At 31.5% G+C, this 18,924-nt stretch overlaps 2 protein-coding genes across 2 annotated transcripts; one reads left to right on the top strand and one right to left on the bottom strand.

The window, feature by feature from the left end:
- Positions 1-1,137: 1,137 nt before the first annotated feature.
- On the bottom strand, positions 1,138-6,877 carry LOC106753237 (G-type lectin S-receptor-like serine/threonine-protein kinase At4g27290). The gene is made up of 8 exons (XM_014635030.2): positions 6,213-6,877; positions 3,980-4,786; positions 3,780-3,887; positions 2,618-2,775; positions 2,305-2,515; positions 1,958-2,195; positions 1,738-1,888; positions 1,138-1,467 (listed from the first exon to the last, which is right to left on the bottom strand). Exons 1-8 carry the CDS (start codon positions 6,685-6,687, stop codon positions 1,165-1,167), a joined length of 2,451 nt encoding a protein of 816 aa, XP_014490516.1. The 5' UTR covers positions 6,688-6,877; the 3' UTR covers positions 1,138-1,164.
- A 5,454-nt stretch (positions 6,878-12,331) lies between these two features.
- LOC106753231 lies at positions 12,332-13,654 on the top strand. The gene has a single exon (XM_014635024.1). It carries the CDS (start codon positions 12,332-12,334, stop codon positions 13,652-13,654), a length of 1,323 nt encoding a protein of 440 aa, XP_014490510.1.
- The last annotated feature ends 5,270 nt before the right edge of the window (positions 13,655-18,924 follow it).

Raw genomic sequence — 18,924 nt, 5'->3', positions numbered from 1 at the left:
GGAGTTATGTCCATCCTTATATTAGTGAATTATTTTGAAAGGTTTTAAGGTTAGTATAACATGTGTTATGGGGTTGTCAGGTTTTGTATGTGTAATGCCATGTTGATATATGCCTAGAATATATTGTTAATAGACTATGTTGAGTTCTTTAGGATTGATTTTCATGAGGCTATGGTGTTTAAGGGAAGGTTGAATTGTATGTCTTACTATAGTTGATTTCCATGCATCCTATATTACTATAATGATATTTTATGACTGGATTGACGTGCAAATGACATGTTGTGATGATTTAATATTTTACGGAATGTCCTCAATGTTTAGGGTGCATTTTTCAAGGTTGGAAGATTTGTGGTAGAGTTTTCCATGGTGTTTGGTCGAGCTGGTCGGGTTGTTCAGGATTGGGAGGTTTTGGACCTTGGTTTTGCAATTCTAGGGCTCAAATTTGGACTTTTAGGGTTATTTTTTTTGGTCGGGGGGGGGGGTGGTTGATGCTGGCTGACCTCCTAGGGATGTTGATTGAGTTGTTTGAGGTATTGGCTGAGCTGTTTGTGGTTTGGTTGAGTTATCTGTTCGAGCTTTTTGAGACTTCTACTTCGAGGTTATGGAGCTCGAATTTGGATGCTTTTAGAGTCATTTTAGGGGTTCTTGATGCTGACCGACCTCCTAGTGATGTTGGCTAAGTTATTTGAGGTGTTGGCTAGACTGTTTGTGGTTTGATCAAGCTCTATGTGCAAACTATTTAGGACCTCAATTTTAGGATTCTTAAGAGTATAAAGAAAGATACCTAAGAGAAGAATAGGAATGTACAAGTAATTGGAAAATAAATTAAAATTATATCTCTTAATATTTCTTATAATCTCTTTTTTTAAAATATATGAAATATAGTTTCTTTCTTCTTTGTTCGTAGAATTAAACCTTCAACACTTGAATAATAACTTGATTAATTTCATGTTCAATTGAGATATTATATGAACTTGTTTGTCCTTAGTGTTTTTGGATTAATATGATATGCTTTGTATATAAGTATGTAATCTTAACTAAATTGGTCACTGTATTCATTTTTAAAAAATGAAAAAATATACTCATATTTCACTTTATATGACAATGAAGATTCAAGTATTTGTTACATAACTTTGTCTAATAATTATAAACAAATTATTTGTTTTATCTAGCATTTAAAAGTGAGATAGATGCTTCATTGACCGAAGAAGATGTTTGTCTATTAGAAGAATCTTCTTCTTTTGAGATTCTTCTAATTAAGAAACCAGGCTCCTTAGGTTCAGGTAAAACATTTTTGCTGGTCAACATAACAACAACTGATGTCATGTTTGGTCTATCATTTGGATGATGTTGTAGACATAAAAGGCCAATTTGAATACATCGTACAACTTCAAACAAATCATATGAGTTTTCCAAACAAGCATCGATCAATAGCTCTGGAGTACCCTCTTTCCACAAACTCCATGCCTACAAAAAATTAATACATTTGTTAAATGAGATTAAATAACATAGTTGATGAATCTTTTGAAAAAGAATAATTGGAGAGATACAAAACTAATGAGAAACGATTAAACCAACATAAGAAATTAACACCACTTCCAACCCAAAATCTTAGAGCAATGGATTTATAGGTCTTCATCCTTGTATGTTGTTCAACTTTCTCATTTTTACTTAATGTGAAATTTAGACTCACACTTAAATTCTCAACCAGGTTTATTTTATATTTATGATACTTACATGGTCAATAAGGTTATGATTGCTGTCTTGGAAGGTAAATGCTCTATTTTTCTTCCCACTAAGAATTTCTAGTAATACAACTCCAAAGCTGAACACATCTGATTTCGTAGAGAACAAGCCATCAATAGCATACTCAGGTGCCATGTAACCACTGAAAAAACCAATTCAAAATTAATTTTATATACAACTAATCATTTAACATTAATATTAAGAAACTTACTGGGTTCCAACTATGATGCTTGTACTTCCTTCAACTTGATCACTTCCACATATTCTCGCAAGACCAAAATCAGAAATTTTAGGATTCATATCATTATCTAATAAAATATTAGATAATTTGAGATCTCTGTGTATGATTCTTAATCTAGAATCCTGGTGAAGATAAAGAAGTCCCCGAGCAATTGCATTCAAAATGCTAAAACGTATTTGCCAATCTAAAGACTTACTTTGATATGTATCTGTCAAGATTGTTCAAGAAATTCATTAGTGTTTTCTTTTCAAAGTGAACCTTAAAACAAATAAATCTTTATTGCAATAAAATAAAATAAAAAGAATTAAAATTCTTACCAAAAATAATTAAGTCAAGACTTTTGTTGGGCATGTATTCATAAAGAAGCATCTTCTCTTCTTGTTCAATACAATAACCAATAACCTTAACCAAATTTCTATGTTGAAGTTTAGCACACAATATGACTTCATTTCTAAATTCTTTCAATCCTTGTCCTGAACTTCGTGAAAGTCTTTTGATTGCGATTTCTTGTCCATCTACTAATGTACCCTAAATTTTATAATTAAAAGAAATTTGACAATAATGAGATTTATGAGTTTTAATTAACTATATATTAACTATATATTAATAATAGAAAGCTTAAAAAATTACCTTGTATACAGGTCCAAAACCACCCTCACCAAGCTTATTCTCAATTGAAAAGTTATTAGTAGCTTTAACCAATGTAGCAAGATCAAAGAAAGGAAGCTCCAAATCTTCTTGTTTTCCTTCATTTTTATCCACCGTTGCCATTTTTGTTTTCATTTTCCCTTGAATTTATTAAACGAGATCAATCCTTATGTCAAAATAAAATCAAAACTTTTATTCAAAGTTATAATCACATCAAGAACTCATTTAAATCCATGCACCAACATTTAGGCTTCAACTCTCCTGGTTTTTAAATGCAAGTCTCAAAATTCTTAAATTTACAACTAGTTCTTAGTTCATAAACTACTAGTTAGTTTAAGCTAATTTTTTGTTTTAAAAACTAATTTCTATTTTCTAGTTTTAGTTTCCAAATAAATTAGTTAAAAACTTCATTTCATGATAAAATTAATTTTAAAGGTATGGTTTCTAATGTTAATTAGTAATTGTAATGAGTAGTGTCCATGTATATTGATAGTAACATAATAAAGATATTGATATTATAGTAATGAGTGTAGTAAGTATTTTGTGATGGTTGGAGTGGAGTAATGACAATAGTAATGATTCTAGTAATATTAATAAATAATTATCTTGATGGTGATAAGTGATAATAATAGTAGCAATGATTTGGTGATGATAATTATAATTATAATTATAATTATAATGACAATGGAGAAGAGAAAGAAAAGGGTGACTGATTTTTTTAACACTAAAAACTAAATTTTCAATTAATTATTTAATTTTGGGTTAATATAAAAAATTAAAATTTAGTTGAAAAAATAAACTATTTACCTCCATTATTCTGAAAAAAAAAAAAAATACATGCATTTCAAAACCAAAAACTTACCACCATCCATATCCTAATTATCTACTTAAACATTTTATGATGTGTGAGGAGCTCAATTTTACCATATGTAATAAATTCTAATTGATGAAGTTCATTGTATAGCAAGATGGAACACACCAAAAAGTCCTTAAATAAGCAAGTTCACTTAGTGTTTATCTACAATTAGTATAGTTTCAATATCCATTCAACATTCTTTCATATTATAAGTGACTAAAAAAAGTAAAATAAAATAAAAAAGGTATAATACACAAAGGTATATGTGAGTAATATTAAGAAATTTACCTTTATATTTGGTCATGTAAATGCAGAATGTTAATAGCATCACAAACACCAACGATGCGACGGCGGAAGCCACCGCGATTACCTTTTTCCTCCGCCCGTGTTTACCATCTGCATATACAGACATGTTAACCAAGAAACTAAGCACCAAATAGCAAAAACAGTGTATCTTATAGTAAAAATATAAAGTTGAAAAGACATACGAGTATCGGAAGTGGCAATTCGAACATACAAATCTTGTCCACTTTCGATAAGTCTGAGATCGAGAAGATCACCAAGCCAAATAGAGCAGCCAGATCCTCCTCCTCTCGTGTCCAGATTCGAATAAGCAGTGCAAGAACAATTCGTCAAACACCTATTCCTACACTCCTCAAGCGTCATACTTGCATTCACCCAAGAAAATGTGCTGTTGGGCAATTTCATAGCCGGAAATCTGCGAAACCCATCTCTGTCTTTCACCCCACACTTCCATTCTGCACTCCGCACACACCCTTCTCTCCAATCCATGGCATTCCACTGCTGAGACGATTTGGGCACGAAGCCATCCAAGCACTGGCAAATGGGTGAGCCTGCAATGGCACACTTTCCGTTGGGTCCACAAGTGTTGTAGACGTCGCAACTGTCTATCGGGAGGGACTGGTAAATGGTCCAAGCTTTGGCTTCGGGAATCCACGTAAGACGGTGGCGGAGATAAAGGGTTTGGTTCATGACGATTATGGTGATGACGGAAGCGTTTCTGAGGGTGTATCTGTAATATACTTCGTCTTTGTTGTTGATGAATACGTATTCGTAGAGTGGGTTGTTTCTAGGACCGTATACCCCACTGAACATGTTCCCAGTGTAGGGTCCTGTCCTAAAGTACTCGGTTTCACCCTTCCTCATCACGATATCAGGGTTGCTTCCTAACTCCACTCCCCATGTGAAATCCCCAGAAGATGGATCATCCCATGCTTTCCAAGCTGTTAGTTTTCTGTTCAGACCACTTTTTAAGTCCCACCCCAGCTTCATCCCTGTTCATATAATGGCAACAAATAAACACTAAGATAATGAAATGAATATTAATTTTTTTTTTATTTAACAAAATCATCTTTCCAAATATTAAATGATGAGTAATGGTATTATGATATAAGGTAAAATAGTTATAAAAATGAGTAATATGACACACTTTTACATTCATTTGACACATAATAGAAGAGTGAAATGCTGAAATAAAAGTTTAAAGTTTTGTAGTTTTTTAAGAAAGAAAAGAGTAAAAAGTAAATAAGGATAATGTTGAATGAATGTAAAAAATATAGGTGTGTGGAAAAATATTTTTCCCATAAGAATATAAACATTTGTATTTTTTTTTAAAAAAGAATAAAGTAAAAAATATGTATTAAATGAATGTAAAAAATTTAGGTGTGTAAAAAGAATATCTTTATTAAATGATGATAGTCAAAATTTCAAATTTAGATTGTGTTTTCTTTTATGTTATCCATTTTTATATTTTTTTTAATCCAAAATTGATATTAAAGAAATTAGACTTGTAAATTTTGATTTCAAAGAGTGTAATCAACTTGATCTAAGCATAATTATTCTAAAATCTTTTAACTGAACTATCATAGCAAATCATTTTAAAGTATAATTTTCATCTTATATTAAAGATTGAAATTTGAATTCTTTATTAATTTTTTTGTTTTTTTATATAACTTTACATCAAAGTTTTGAAATTTGATTTTTTTTCATTAAATTTGTTTTATATATAACTTTGATACTAAAGTTTGAAAATTTGAACTTTTTGATATTGTTGTTTTTTCAAAACACACTAAAAGTCTTAAGAATATAATACAATAAAAGAATAACAGACAATCAAAATAGATGCATTAAAGAATTTAATTCATGAAGTTTGTTTTGAAAGAGTTTAACAAACGAAACTACACTACAATTTTTACAATTCTTTCAACTTAATTATGTATCACCAGGAATCATTTTAAAATATAATTTTCATCTTATTAGGTTATGTAAGAAGAATTGTGTACATATGTTTTCCTAGCACTATATAAAAAAATAGTTTATTTATTTTCTTTTAAATAACTGTTAAAACCTAATATTCTCTCAAACTTTGTAATATTTTATCTGTTTTTTTATAAGTTTTGACATCTTATTTGTCCTCATTTTAATTAACTTTAAATTTAAATTTGTTAAATAATATTTTAATCTTAAAATAAAACGAGATAAATTGAAAAATATATTAAATTCAAAATTAGTGTATATCATTACAACAGTTATTTTAAATTAATGAAATAAAAATAATACGGACACTTTAATGATTGAGTTTATGCTAATAAATATAATTGATTTAATCTAAGGAGATATTAAGAAATAATAGAGTTTTTGAAAAGTAAAAAAGAAATTCAGATTAATTGTGTATGTTGTTATTTCATTTCAGCCTCCTACCTGGTAAAAGCTTGTCACAAGGAAAGTCAAAGCTCTGCCACAGAAAAACAGTCTCTTCATTTGCATCTGTTAGAACCAAGTTTCCAGAATCCAAAAGCTGCAGAATTGGATTCGGAACCTTCTTCGTTGCATTTGCAGACCAAACAAGAGTCTCGTTCTGGCTGAAAAGTACGAGGTTTCCTTCTTGGTTTACGACCAACTTGTTTGTTCTTGAATCGTTGTTGTTGTTGTGTGTGATTGGATTGTCGCGGTTGGCCACCCAAACCACTGTTCTGACAGCGATGTTTTTGTACCAGATTCCGATGTAGCGGTTATTGGAACTCCCCGGACTGAAGAAACCCAACTCGAAGGTTCCCTCCTTGGAAACCAAGGTGGTGCCGTTGTCGGAGAGTGGCTCGAGCTGGGTGATGGTCACAGCTGCGCTGCAAATCTGAGAAAAGAGTAATAGAAGGTTGCAGATAAGAGCAATGGCCATATTTCTCTGCACACTTCGAAATTGTAAAGAATAGAATGATTGTGTTGCAATAACTGTTCCTTGGTGTTGACTCTGCTACTTTGTCTGTTACGCCACTTTACAAACCGCGCCGCCATGTGTGACCTGTTGTTTTGCGGAAACTAATGAATAAGATCTGTATTTTTTTCAGTTATCCGTTGAATATTGATTGATGACAGCTACCCAACATTTGAATATTATTGTGAGAGTTGAATCACTATTCTAGATAGCCTTTATTTTTAGTTCTTAAAATATAAATATTTATTACACATGTCTTCTATTTGCTTCATTGCATGCACATAATACTTTAAGTCAAAGTTCTGCCTAATTAAAATCTTATGAATTTATTTTTTATTGCAGAGAATTTTTTTACATTTACTAAGAAGATCTCATGAAATAGAAGTCAATATATATATTTTTTTTTTAAAGACACTCTATAAGGTGTTTCACGCCAGTATATATATATTATGACATAATTTATGTAATTTATTGGAAAGATTATTTGGCTTGTATAATACTATGCTTTACTTTATTTTAGTTGAAATTTCTCTAATCAGGCTTAGTGTTAGCTATCATAATGTTATTTAATATATTTCTACATTCATACGTGAATATATGAAGTCTTAAAAGACAAAAATTTGAAGTGAAGTCCCTTAACGAGTACAAAATTATTTGCAATAGCTCTTTTTCTCAACTTTATAGTTAAAAAAAATTCGAGTTAATAAAGTGATCAAGAATTGCAAAAAAACTGTCAAATTCGTATCTCAAACATTGTGTTTGAATAACACACTAGTAGAATGCTTTAGATCTTACATTAATTGTGAGACATTGTCTCTCTTTTTAGTGTGAAAGAACTTTATGACTTTTAAATCTGTCCCTACACCAAATCCTTAACTAAAACTAATTATGTTTCAAAAATATTCAATCTTAATCTATAGTAGTTGTAGTTCCAAACTAAATTCAAGGAGTTTAACTAAGAGTGACAACATTCCGAAAATATATTCAATCTTAATTAGGAGTAGTTGTGGTTTCAAACAATACCTGTATTGTTAGCTAAAAGTGATTTAGTTTACTTTGGATTGTTTAGCTAGAAGTGACTGAAGTCCAAACAATACTTACTGGACCTTTTTTAGCTAGAAGTGATTTAGAAGAGATACGACAACGATTGTTTTCGACAAACGATAGTGGTTCTACAACTAAGACATATTAAGACAAGGTAAAAAAAATGAGAGTTTTTGGCTTCAGTTATGAATCGAAGCAAAAAGGTTCACATTTTACTTCGGAAACGAAAGCACTAATCTGAAAAAAAAAAAAAAAAAATAGGTCTATGGCAATGTTTTATGGCAATGAACTTTATCTGATTTAATATAATTATTTAATTTTATGGATCTATAGCAACAATTTTTCTCATAACCACTACCATAGACCTTTTTTGTTTTGGTTTCACAACCACCGAAACAATATATTTAATTTTAAGGATCTATGATAACGGTTGTGAGAAAAATTGTTGTCTTTAACCCATTTTTGCTTTGGTTATGGAAATATATCAGAAGCCAAAAGTTTTTATTTTTTTTAAATCTTATTTTAAAATGATATTTAACTTCTGTTTTGTCCTACATATACAACCTACGTATAAAATTCAACACGAAAAAAAAAAAAAAACAGAATATGATTTAAGCATATAATTAATACATATCCAACATACTAGAAAATTATAGGCTTATATTAAAAATAAATTTTCAAGATAATAATAGAAATCTGAGAGCGTGAAATATGAGGAATAATGGAGAAGGATGGACACCACATTTTAAAGAAATATTAATAATTCCACCATAATGCTACAATATTTGAACACAAATATTAACAACATTTAAGTAACGAATGAAAGCACAGAAACACAAAAAAAAATTGACAACAATCACACTCACCACAGTTGCGGAGATGAACGAAGAGCGATGGCGACAACGAGCAACAAATGGAATATCAGAGTGCGAAGTAGTGATGGTGGTCGAGCAGTGACAGTAGCTTTCAAGTTCACAAATGAAGTGAGTTGAGTAGTGGACAACAACATTGGTTCATAGAGTAAGGAAAAAGAAAATTGTGAAGTGGTAACTTGTGTTTCTTTCACAAATATAATCCTGAGCAAACATATAACAATATTTATTCATAAAACCAATACCTAAAAACTTCTAATAAAAGATTATAAATTTCAATGACAATTTTGAAATTTTGATCAACGTTTTTTCCTCTGTTAATGAAGAAATTGTTGCAGAAAGTAGATATAACAATGGTTATTCAAATAATTGAAACCATATGTTCTCTTTGAAAAAACATAATAAATAACAAGAATTTTGAAAATTTTCAAAAATTTTGGTACACCTTTTTGTCTTAGTTATTTAGGGAATTACTGTAGAAAGTAGATATGACATCATTTTTTCAAATAATCAAAGTTATAGGTCATGCTTAGAAAAAAATAATTGAAATTTTCCAAAATTTTGAAAATTTTGGTATATCTTTTGGTCTCGATTATCCAAGAAACTGCTGCAAAATGTAAATATTGATGGTTCATATAACCGATGCCATATGTCTTAAAAAAGTATTAGCAATTTTAAAATTTTCGTCAACCTTCTAATTTTTTTTTTTTGTGTATTCATATATTTATTATCTTTATCCTTAGATTAAAAATTCATCTACTTCTTCTGTCATGCGCATTTATATTATTCTAAATGTTAATTATTAACTAATTTATTAAAAAAAAAACCATTAACGAAAACATCTTATTATTAAGGATTAGTATCAATAAAACATTTTCTTTTCTTAAATATCATGTTACAAGAAAAATATAATGATTACACAAACAAATATTAAAACAAAGTAACAAAATGTTTACGTGAACATTTAAAATTAAGAATAAAATATTAAAAAAATAAAAAATAATAACATTAAGATTAGAAATAATAGAAGATGTGTTTTGTAAATAATTTGATTAATTAAATTGAGGTTTTATTTTTTTTAAGATGTAGTAAACCATTAATAAAACCACACAAAGAGAAACAACATACAATTAAGATTATAATAAGAAGAGAAATTTATTAAGGATTTAAGTGGATTTTGTAAACATTCAACTATCTCGTACACTCTTAAAAGAATGAAAAGTTATATATAAAAGCAAAAGATTTTGGAAATGGAACAAAACTAATTAAAGATTAAAAAGAGAAAAGGTGTTTGAGTGTTTTAATAATTTAAAATGGAATGAATACGTAAGACAAATATAACAACAAAAAGGACAGAACTAAATATATTCATATTCTATACTCAATTTAAAAAAAAAAAAAAAAGTCAAATGTTATTCATACTATATCTACACTTAGTTAATAAATATGATAATTTCTCGTTAAAGTTAAGACTAGAGATGACAACGGGTCGGGTTGCACATGGATAGTACCTACCCGCAATCTGACCCGACAAAAAAAATTCATCTGCTACCCACACAGATATCCACTTAAAAAATATTTGTGGATATTTTAAAACCCGCGGATATCCACGGATACCCGCAAATATTAAAAAAAAATATATTTTTATAAATTATTAAAATAAAATTTAAATATAATTACAAAAATATATATAAAATATAATATAAATTAAATTAAATATATAAATTAAAATTTAATTTTTGTTTCGGTTGAATTTGTCTGAGGTCAGTCGTTCTTCTTTGCTTTGTTCTCTTTTGATCTTCAATATGTCATTCACTCCGATGGGTTGTTGACGTGCAGAAGACACTCCAAAGCTCAAGATATAAAGATGTCTAAATTTTATTAGAATTGAAGAGGAAGATTGTACCTAGAGATCAATTGTATATTTATAGGGCATGTGACAGGTAAGCCCATTGATTAACCATTAGTGCAATATAATTTTTAGGCAATCAAATCCAATAATCAATACCGTATATTTTGGAAAGAGTAAGACAATCTGACATATTAATTAGTACAGTATATTTTTAGACAATCAAAATGAATAATCAATCATCAATACCGTATATTTGTAAAGAATAAGGCAATTTGACCTATTAATACAGGTTAGTTGTCCATAAATTGACAATCAATTCCGATCGGTATACTTCATATAGTACAACTTTAATTAAATTTAACCATGTAAAATATAAATTAATGTTAATTTTAACTAAATTTAATTTAAAAGATAAAAATTAAATTTTTATTTTTATTTTTTGAGGATAACGGATATCCGCAGATACCCGCACTCGACCGGTTTATAAACGGGTTTCGGATAGTAAATATCTGTGGATATCAACTATTCGTCACGGATTTTATCTACAGATATCCACAAACACAAATTTTTTATCATCCCTAGTTAAGACGAATTCGAATAATATCTTGACAACAAATATAATTATCATTCCTAAATTTAAAAAAAAAAAACTTTTAATCCTAAAATAAGTTAAAATTAGTCTTAAAGATAATGTTCCTTCTATTTTGGACACATTATATTGATTGTCACTTTGTATTTCTGACTTATTTTTCTAATTTTTCAATACTAGTAGTCAGTGACATGCCTTTTTTTTTCAATACTATTGAAGTGAATGAAAACGATCGTTATCGTTTTCTTTTAACTAATTTCTGCAAAAACATTATGTCCACAAACTAAAAATATATTTAAAAACTTATCATCATAATTCCCTTTTTAATAATATTTTTATGTTATTTTAAATAATTAAAGTAGAAAATATTATCGTTACGTGATGATTAGGTAGTGTTTCTCCCATTCCTTTTTTTATATTATTTTTGTTTTGAGTCAGAGAAGTTCAGCTAAATAAAATTTCTAATTTCTAAAAGACCTGAAAAGTTAAGCATTTTCTTATTTTATAAATAAAAATGAGAAATCAAAGCCTTCTAAAAATAATTATTTCAGTTTTCTCTTGATTTCTCAGCCTTCTCTGTTTCTTTCTTGCTTCCTCCATACTTTCCTCTCATTTCAGCTTAGTCACTTTCTTTGCTTTTTTTCTTAATATTTTTTCGTCGTCTTTGCTTACTCTTGAATTCTTTGTTAAAGTAATATAAATGAAATCGTTAAATAATTTCTACGCTATCTTAACCTTAATGTAAATTTAAAAGTATAACATATGACATAATTGGTAAATAAATTTCTCTCTTTCATAAATAAATAAATAAATAAATATATATATATATATATATATATATATATATATATATATTTCTACTCAAATATCTATTTCTATCACAAACTAAAAATTTGTCTCTAAAGCCTAACATACTTGATAGTCTAAGTTAAAATGAAAGAATTGTACCTACCCTATAATAAAACCTCAAGGTTGTTAGAAAGTAAATTGTAAATATGTCAGTTTAACTCCTTTGACTGTCATTTAAACACTTTACTCTGTGTATAAATACCTTGTGTTTTTTATTAAGCAATACAATTCGTATTCACAAATCTCTCAGTTCTCTCTTCTGATATTCAATGCTCTCTGTCTCTCTTTGCTTCCGCTTATCCTCTCTATCCCTATCAGTGGTATCAGTGAGCAAGGTTCCAGAACCTGGGAAGTTTTGTTAAAAGCCAAAGTCCGTGCAGTAAAGAAAACTTCGCGCTTGAAATGGCAGGAATGATTCAGAGTAACTTGCCTGTGTTTGATGGAAAGAACTTTGAGGATTGGTGCATCAAGATGGATGCAATCCTCGGTTTCCAGGAGATTGATGAGATCGTGAAAACTGGGTTTAAAGAACCCGAAAAGAGTGCCACAGAAGAAGAAAAGAAAGCGTACAAAGAAAACAAGAAATTGGACTGTAAAGCTCGTATAATTTTACATCAGTGCATTTCGTCAACAATATTTCAAAAGGTATCGAAGGCAACAACAGCTAAAGAAACACGGGAGATTTTACAGGATGGATATGGTACTGCTGGAAACATGAAAGAAATAAAGCTTCAATCACTGAGACGACAATATGAACTCCTACAGATGGGAGAACATGAAACTGTTGAAGGCTACATCGGTAGAATTCAGGTGATTGTTAACTCAATGAGGGCTTGCGACAAGATTGTCAAGGATAAGAAAATAGTCCATAAAATCCTAAGGACTCTAACGCCTCAATATGATCACATAGTCGTAGCAATTCTGGAAAGCAGAGACCTGGAAAAATTGGAAGTTGAAGAGTTACAGAACTCTCTTGAAGTGCACGAGCAACGTCTGTTGGAAAGAAAGGCCGCAGAACAAGAAGTTGCTCAGAACATTAATCAAGCCCTTCATGTCAAGACCCTCAAGAATCGCAGAACCGAGAGAGGTAGAGGCAGGTTTCGCGGAGGTCGTGGAGGCAGAAATGGTGGTAGATGCAATACTGATCAAAACAAGGATGTGGAAGGTAATGAACAAGGCAGTGGTAGGGGTAGAGGAAAACCCAGGGGCAGAGGCGGCAGAAAGAATCAAGATAAGAGGAATATACAATGCTTTACATGCAATAAGTATGGTCATTATTCCTCTGAATGCTGGCACAATGATAATGTGAAGAAAGATCAATGTGATGAAGTGAATCTTGCGAAGGAAGAACTTGTTTCAGATTCGGAGCATATTGCTTTAATGAGCGCTGTCTCGGTTAAAAGAAATGCTGATAAGTGGGTGATAACACGTGATGACTCCATGCATTATGAGAGTGGCAGAAACAAGGACAGATGTGCTAACAACGCTGCTTATGAGAGACAGGTGTTGTTATCGGAAGAAACAAGTTGTGCAAAGAATGAGGTGTCAACACAAACTATCCAAATCAAACATGTGTCGCTGGCAGGAGAAACAGATCATGTAAAAGAGGAAATGTCTTGGTATCTTGATTCGGCATGTTCAAACCATATGACGGGGAACAGAAGTTGGCTGGTCGATCTGGACTCCATGTCAAGAGCATCGTTTGTTTTGCTGACAATAGTATGATTCGAGAAGAAGGCTCAGGTAAGGTGTTGATCACACGAAAAGATGGCAAATCCGTGTACATGCACAATGTCTTGTATGTACCCACTATGAAAAGTAACCTTCTGAGTCTTGGACAGCTTCTCAAGAAGGGGTATACCATGAACTTACAGAAGAGAAACATCGAGGTCTATGATGAAAAACAAAGATTAATAATAAAGGCACCTCTTGCTCGAAATAGAACATTCAAGGTTAACTTGAATGCTGTGGAGGCACAATGTTTGGCTGCAGAAGGCAAGAATGAGGAAGATTGGCTTTGGCATTATCGCTTTGGACACCTGAACTTCAGAAGCCTTTGTCATTTAAGAGATAAAAATCTCGTGAAAGGTATTCCAGTGTTCTCTGTACCAAGCAAAATCTGCAAAGGCTGCATCACCGGCAAACAAACTAGAAGTTTCTTTAAAAGACATGCAAGCAAGCGTGCAGTACAGGTCTTGAACGTCATTCATGCAGATGTCTGCGGTCCACTTTATGTGTTGTCCTTAGGAGGTAACAAATATTTCTTGCTTTTTGTTGATGAATTCTCTAGAAAAATTTGGATATACTTACTTAAAGAAAAGAAAGAAACTTACACCTGCTTTGTTAAATTTTGCCGCATGGCTGAGAGGCAATCGAGTCATCAAGTCAAGATTCTAAGAACAGATGGGGGTGGCGAGTTCAATTCGTCAGACATGAGTGCATTCTGTACTAATAAAGGCATCAAACACGAAGTGACTGCACCATATACCCCTCAACACAACGGGTTAGCTGAGAGAAGAAACCGTATGATTTTGGACATGGTCAGATGTATGATAAAAGGGAAAGGATTACCTAAATTTCTTTGGGGAGAAGCAGTCGCAACAACAACTTATATACTAAACAAATGCCCTACAAAAGCTTTATCGGACTCCACACCAGAGGAAATGTGGTCAAAGAGAAAGCCTGATGTAAAACACTTGAGAGTGTTTGGCTCAATTTGTTATAAACACGTACCAGCTGAAAGAAGGAAAAAGCTCGATGATAGAAGTGAAGTCCTGGTTCCTGTAGGATACCATCCGACAGGTGCTTATAGGATGTTTGATCCTGTTAAACAACAAGTTGTGATTGGCAGGGATGTCATTGTTGATGAAGCAGCTACTTACGAGTGGAAAGAAGGTGAATCTGTTCATATGCAGAATCCTGATAATGTGATGACCGTCTGGATGGGAGAGAATAAATTTGGAGAACAGCGTGAAGAAGAAAGCAGACCTGCAACTATCAGTGCAGATAGAAACGCAAGACATTCACAAAGAATGTGTTTTCCATCTACAAGACTCACCAATCATGAATTATTTTCTGATAGTGATGTTACTGACTCTGGAGATATTGTTCAGTGTGCTCTTTCTGCAAGTGCAGAGTTACTCACTTGGGATCAAGCCATTGAAATTAAGGAGTGGCGAAGTGCTATGCAAGAGGAGCTCTCAACTATAGAGCGAAACAAAACATGGAAACTTGTAGAGCTGCCAAAACACAAGAAAGCTATAGACGTGAAATGGATATTCAAAACTAAGTTCAAGCCAGACGGAAAGGTGGCAAAATTGAAAGCTAGATTGGTTGCTAAAGGGTTCCTGCAGAAACCTGGGATAGATTTCAATGATGTCTACGCTCCTGTTGCTCGGATTGAGACTGTTAGACTCATAGTAGCCATTGCAAATGTTAAAGGCTGATCATTCATCAGATGGATGTCAAATCAGCATTTCTTAATGGTCCTCTTGAAGAAGAAGTATTTGTGAAGCAACCACCTGGATTCATTGTAAAGGGATAGGAATCAAAAGTCTATCAGCTGAATAAAGCCCTGTATGGCCTTCGTCAGGCACCGCGTGCATGGAATAGATGCTTTGCTTGTCAGGTATGGTTTTCACAAATGTACGGTTGAATACGAAATTTATGTCCAGCTTGTTGAGCAGGTAGGTACACTCGTGGTATGTCTGTATGTTGATGATCTATTGATCACGGGGAGTTTGACAAAGGAGATTGAAAGTTTCAAGACAAGAATGAAGAATGAACTCGAGATGACTGATCTCGGCAACCTAGGATACTTCCTTGGAATGGAATTCATACAGACTGAAGGAGGAATGATCATGCATCAAAGGAAATATATACTAGAAACTCTAGAGTGATTCAGCTTGAAGGACTGCAACAGCACCTGCATTCCAGTTTTGGCCAACATCAAGCTCTCAAGTCATCAGGAAGAAGCCAAAGTTGATCCTACTCTCTTTAAGCAGATTGTTGGAACACTTTGCTTCATCTGTAACAGCCGACCAGACATCAGCTATGGTGTTGGTCTCATAAGCAGGTACATGCATGATCCTAGACAGCCCCACTTAAACGCAGCAAAACACATTCTTCGATACCTGAAAGGAACAATGGACTATGGAGTGTACTTCCCCAGAAACGTCAACAACACTGGTAATGTGTTAGAAGCATGGTGTGATGCAGATTGGAGTGGAGATCAAGAGGGCAAAAAAAGCACTTTTGGATATCTCTTCAAGTTGATGGGAACATCTGTTTCATGGTGCTTGAAAAAATAAAGCATAGTCGCATTATCGTCATGTGAAGCAGAATATGTATCAGCCGCTGAATCAGCTTGCCAGAGTGCGTGGCTGGAAGCTGTTCTTCGGGACTTGAAAATTGAGAACTACAAACCTACATGTCTCATGATGGACAACAAGTCTGCAATCTGTCTGTCAAAGAATCCCATCTCCCACAGAAGGAGCAAACATATCGATACCAAATATCATTACATCAGAGAACGCGTCAATGAAGGAAAACTTGAACTTGTGTACTGCAGCACGGAGGAACAAATAGCAGATGTTTTTACCAAGCCACTACGTCAAAGTCGCTTTGAAAAACTCAGAGACTTACTAGGAGTTAGGTCTTTAGGTGATTTAGATTTAAAGGGGAATGTTAGAAAGTAAATCGTAAATCTGTTAGTTTAACTCCTTTGACTGTCATTTAAACAGTTTACTCTGTGTATAAATACCTTGTGTTTTCTATTAAGCAATACAACTCGTATTCACGAATCTCTCAGTTCTCTCTTCTGATATTCAGTGCTCTCTCTCTTTGCTTCCGCTTATCCTCTCTGTCCCTATCAAAGGTAAGTGCCAAAACAAGTTTTGAATGTTAAAAGGTTACAAAAGGCTAAACTGGTTACTAAGAATCACTAGGAAATCAAAATATACCTATACCACTAAAAATTACAACACTAACTAGTAAAATTAGGCTAATAAAACTACACTAGTTCTAAAATATGATTTTAACACTATCTAATACCTAAGTAACTATATACATGACTTCAAAATCACTTAACTGAACTAACTAAACTCATATTTGCGTCATAAGGGTGAAAATATAAAAACTGACTATATGAATCTAAGAAACTGCATGAAATCAACAAAAACAAGACATAACATTAAGTACTCTTACAAACACCAATTAAAAGCTAACTAACGTGATTCCTACAAGTTTCAAAAAACTAATGAAAGCTAAAAACAAAGTTAACTACTAAAATTGATGACAGATTTGAAATTTGACCTATTCACTAAAATCTATTCGCTAAATCTACGCCTATTTAAGGTGTGTAGAATTATGACTTACTAAACTAAGGAGAATGTGTTGAGTTTGGACATTTTATAATTCTAAACGACGTCTGATAATTTTATTTATTTACAAAAATGTTATCAGTCATTTTTAATATTAAATATTCAGTGGTTGGACGTAGAACGTGTGATGTAGAACGTGTGACGTTGAACGTGTGACGTTATATACTGTTTTTGCACTAGTGAATGATCCTTAGATTAATGTTATGATGGCAAAATCCTAACCATTAGTTGATGAGGTGTCATAGGGTTATGTTGTAATCCGGCAGTTCCAACAAGGGTGATGGAGGAGAATTAGATTCCACCAGTTGCATACTAAAACCCCTTTCTTGTCTCGTGGTGGATAACAGCTTCGATAAGATGAATGAATAGGAAGAGTTGAAGTGAAGTAAATGAATGTCAATTTATCAAACAGGTTAGATGCAAAGAGTTGCAGTTAGTTATACAGTCACAGTGAACAAACAAACCACCTTGAGAGAGATGAAAGCAGAGAGAAGAATAGCTAAAACCCAACTGTGTCTGAATGAACGAGGGAATGTTAGGGATACATCAGCAGTATTTCTTTTTTCCTTTCAAATACTATTTGTTAGATTGTTTTAGTCTGATGTAACTTTAAATTAAACATATTTATTTAATGTATAGTTTAACATAGTATAATTAGTTAAAGTACAAAAATAAAAGGAACTAGTAGAAACAGGGAGCAATGCCTGTTCTTATTTTTCTTGATAATAAAAATTAATATAATAATTATTAAAATATTAAAACATCATAAAAATAAATATATCTTTTATAATTTTACTGTGTGTATATTTTTTTGTAGTTATTTGAGTCTGAAAAAATAACTAAAAAAAATCTAAAATATAAAATAATAAAGATTTGTGTATAAAAAATCATTATAAAAAGTTGTTTTAATTAATACTTTTTTTGTTATAAATCATTTTTATTTTGTAGATAATTTTTAAATTAAAAATGATTTAATAAAAAAGTTTAAATTTAAAAAATTTCTTACTTAAAAAAATATATTTTCATTTATAAAGAAATATTTAAAGGATAAAATAAAAAATAAATGTGAACACTAAAATAAATCCTATAGGTATAAATAAACTATTTTTATAATTTTATTAATAATTTCTTTTATCAGGAGTAGTTAATTAAAATTAAAATAAATAATCAATAACTCTTTAAGAATAAAATGATAAAGATTTGTATATATCAAAGAAAAAATGAGTAATAGTAAGGATTCCTTCTATTATTTGTGTAGATAAATACATTTGAAAATAAAAGTTGGAGTAGAAATTAATGTTTTGATGTTTGAAAGAAGGGTGTTCCTTCCTCCACCTCCCCAAGTGGAACCTGTACCTCTCCATTAATTTAATTTATTTCAAAAATATTATACATCTCTCCACTATTTTTTTTATTTCAAAAATACCCTACACCTCCCCACCATCCTTAACCATCTTTCTCTTTTTCTCTCTACAATAATGGAGCATTCATGTGGTTCAGATTTGAATTTGTAATATACTACAAAATATAAAATTCAGAGGAAACTTCAATATTAGTACTTCTATCATTTCCATTTTATAAAATTAAAAGTTAGATGCAAATACAAAATAATAA

Source organism: Vigna radiata, chromosome 2 (genome assembly GCF_000741045.1).
Source record: "Vigna radiata var. radiata cultivar VC1973A chromosome 2, Vradiata_ver6, whole genome shotgun sequence".
NCBI classification, from domain to species: Eukaryota; Viridiplantae; Streptophyta; class Magnoliopsida; order Fabales; family Fabaceae; genus Vigna; species Vigna radiata.
The sequence above is the reverse complement of the archived record's forward strand: the minus strand, read 5'-3'. Positions and strand labels throughout refer to the sequence as shown.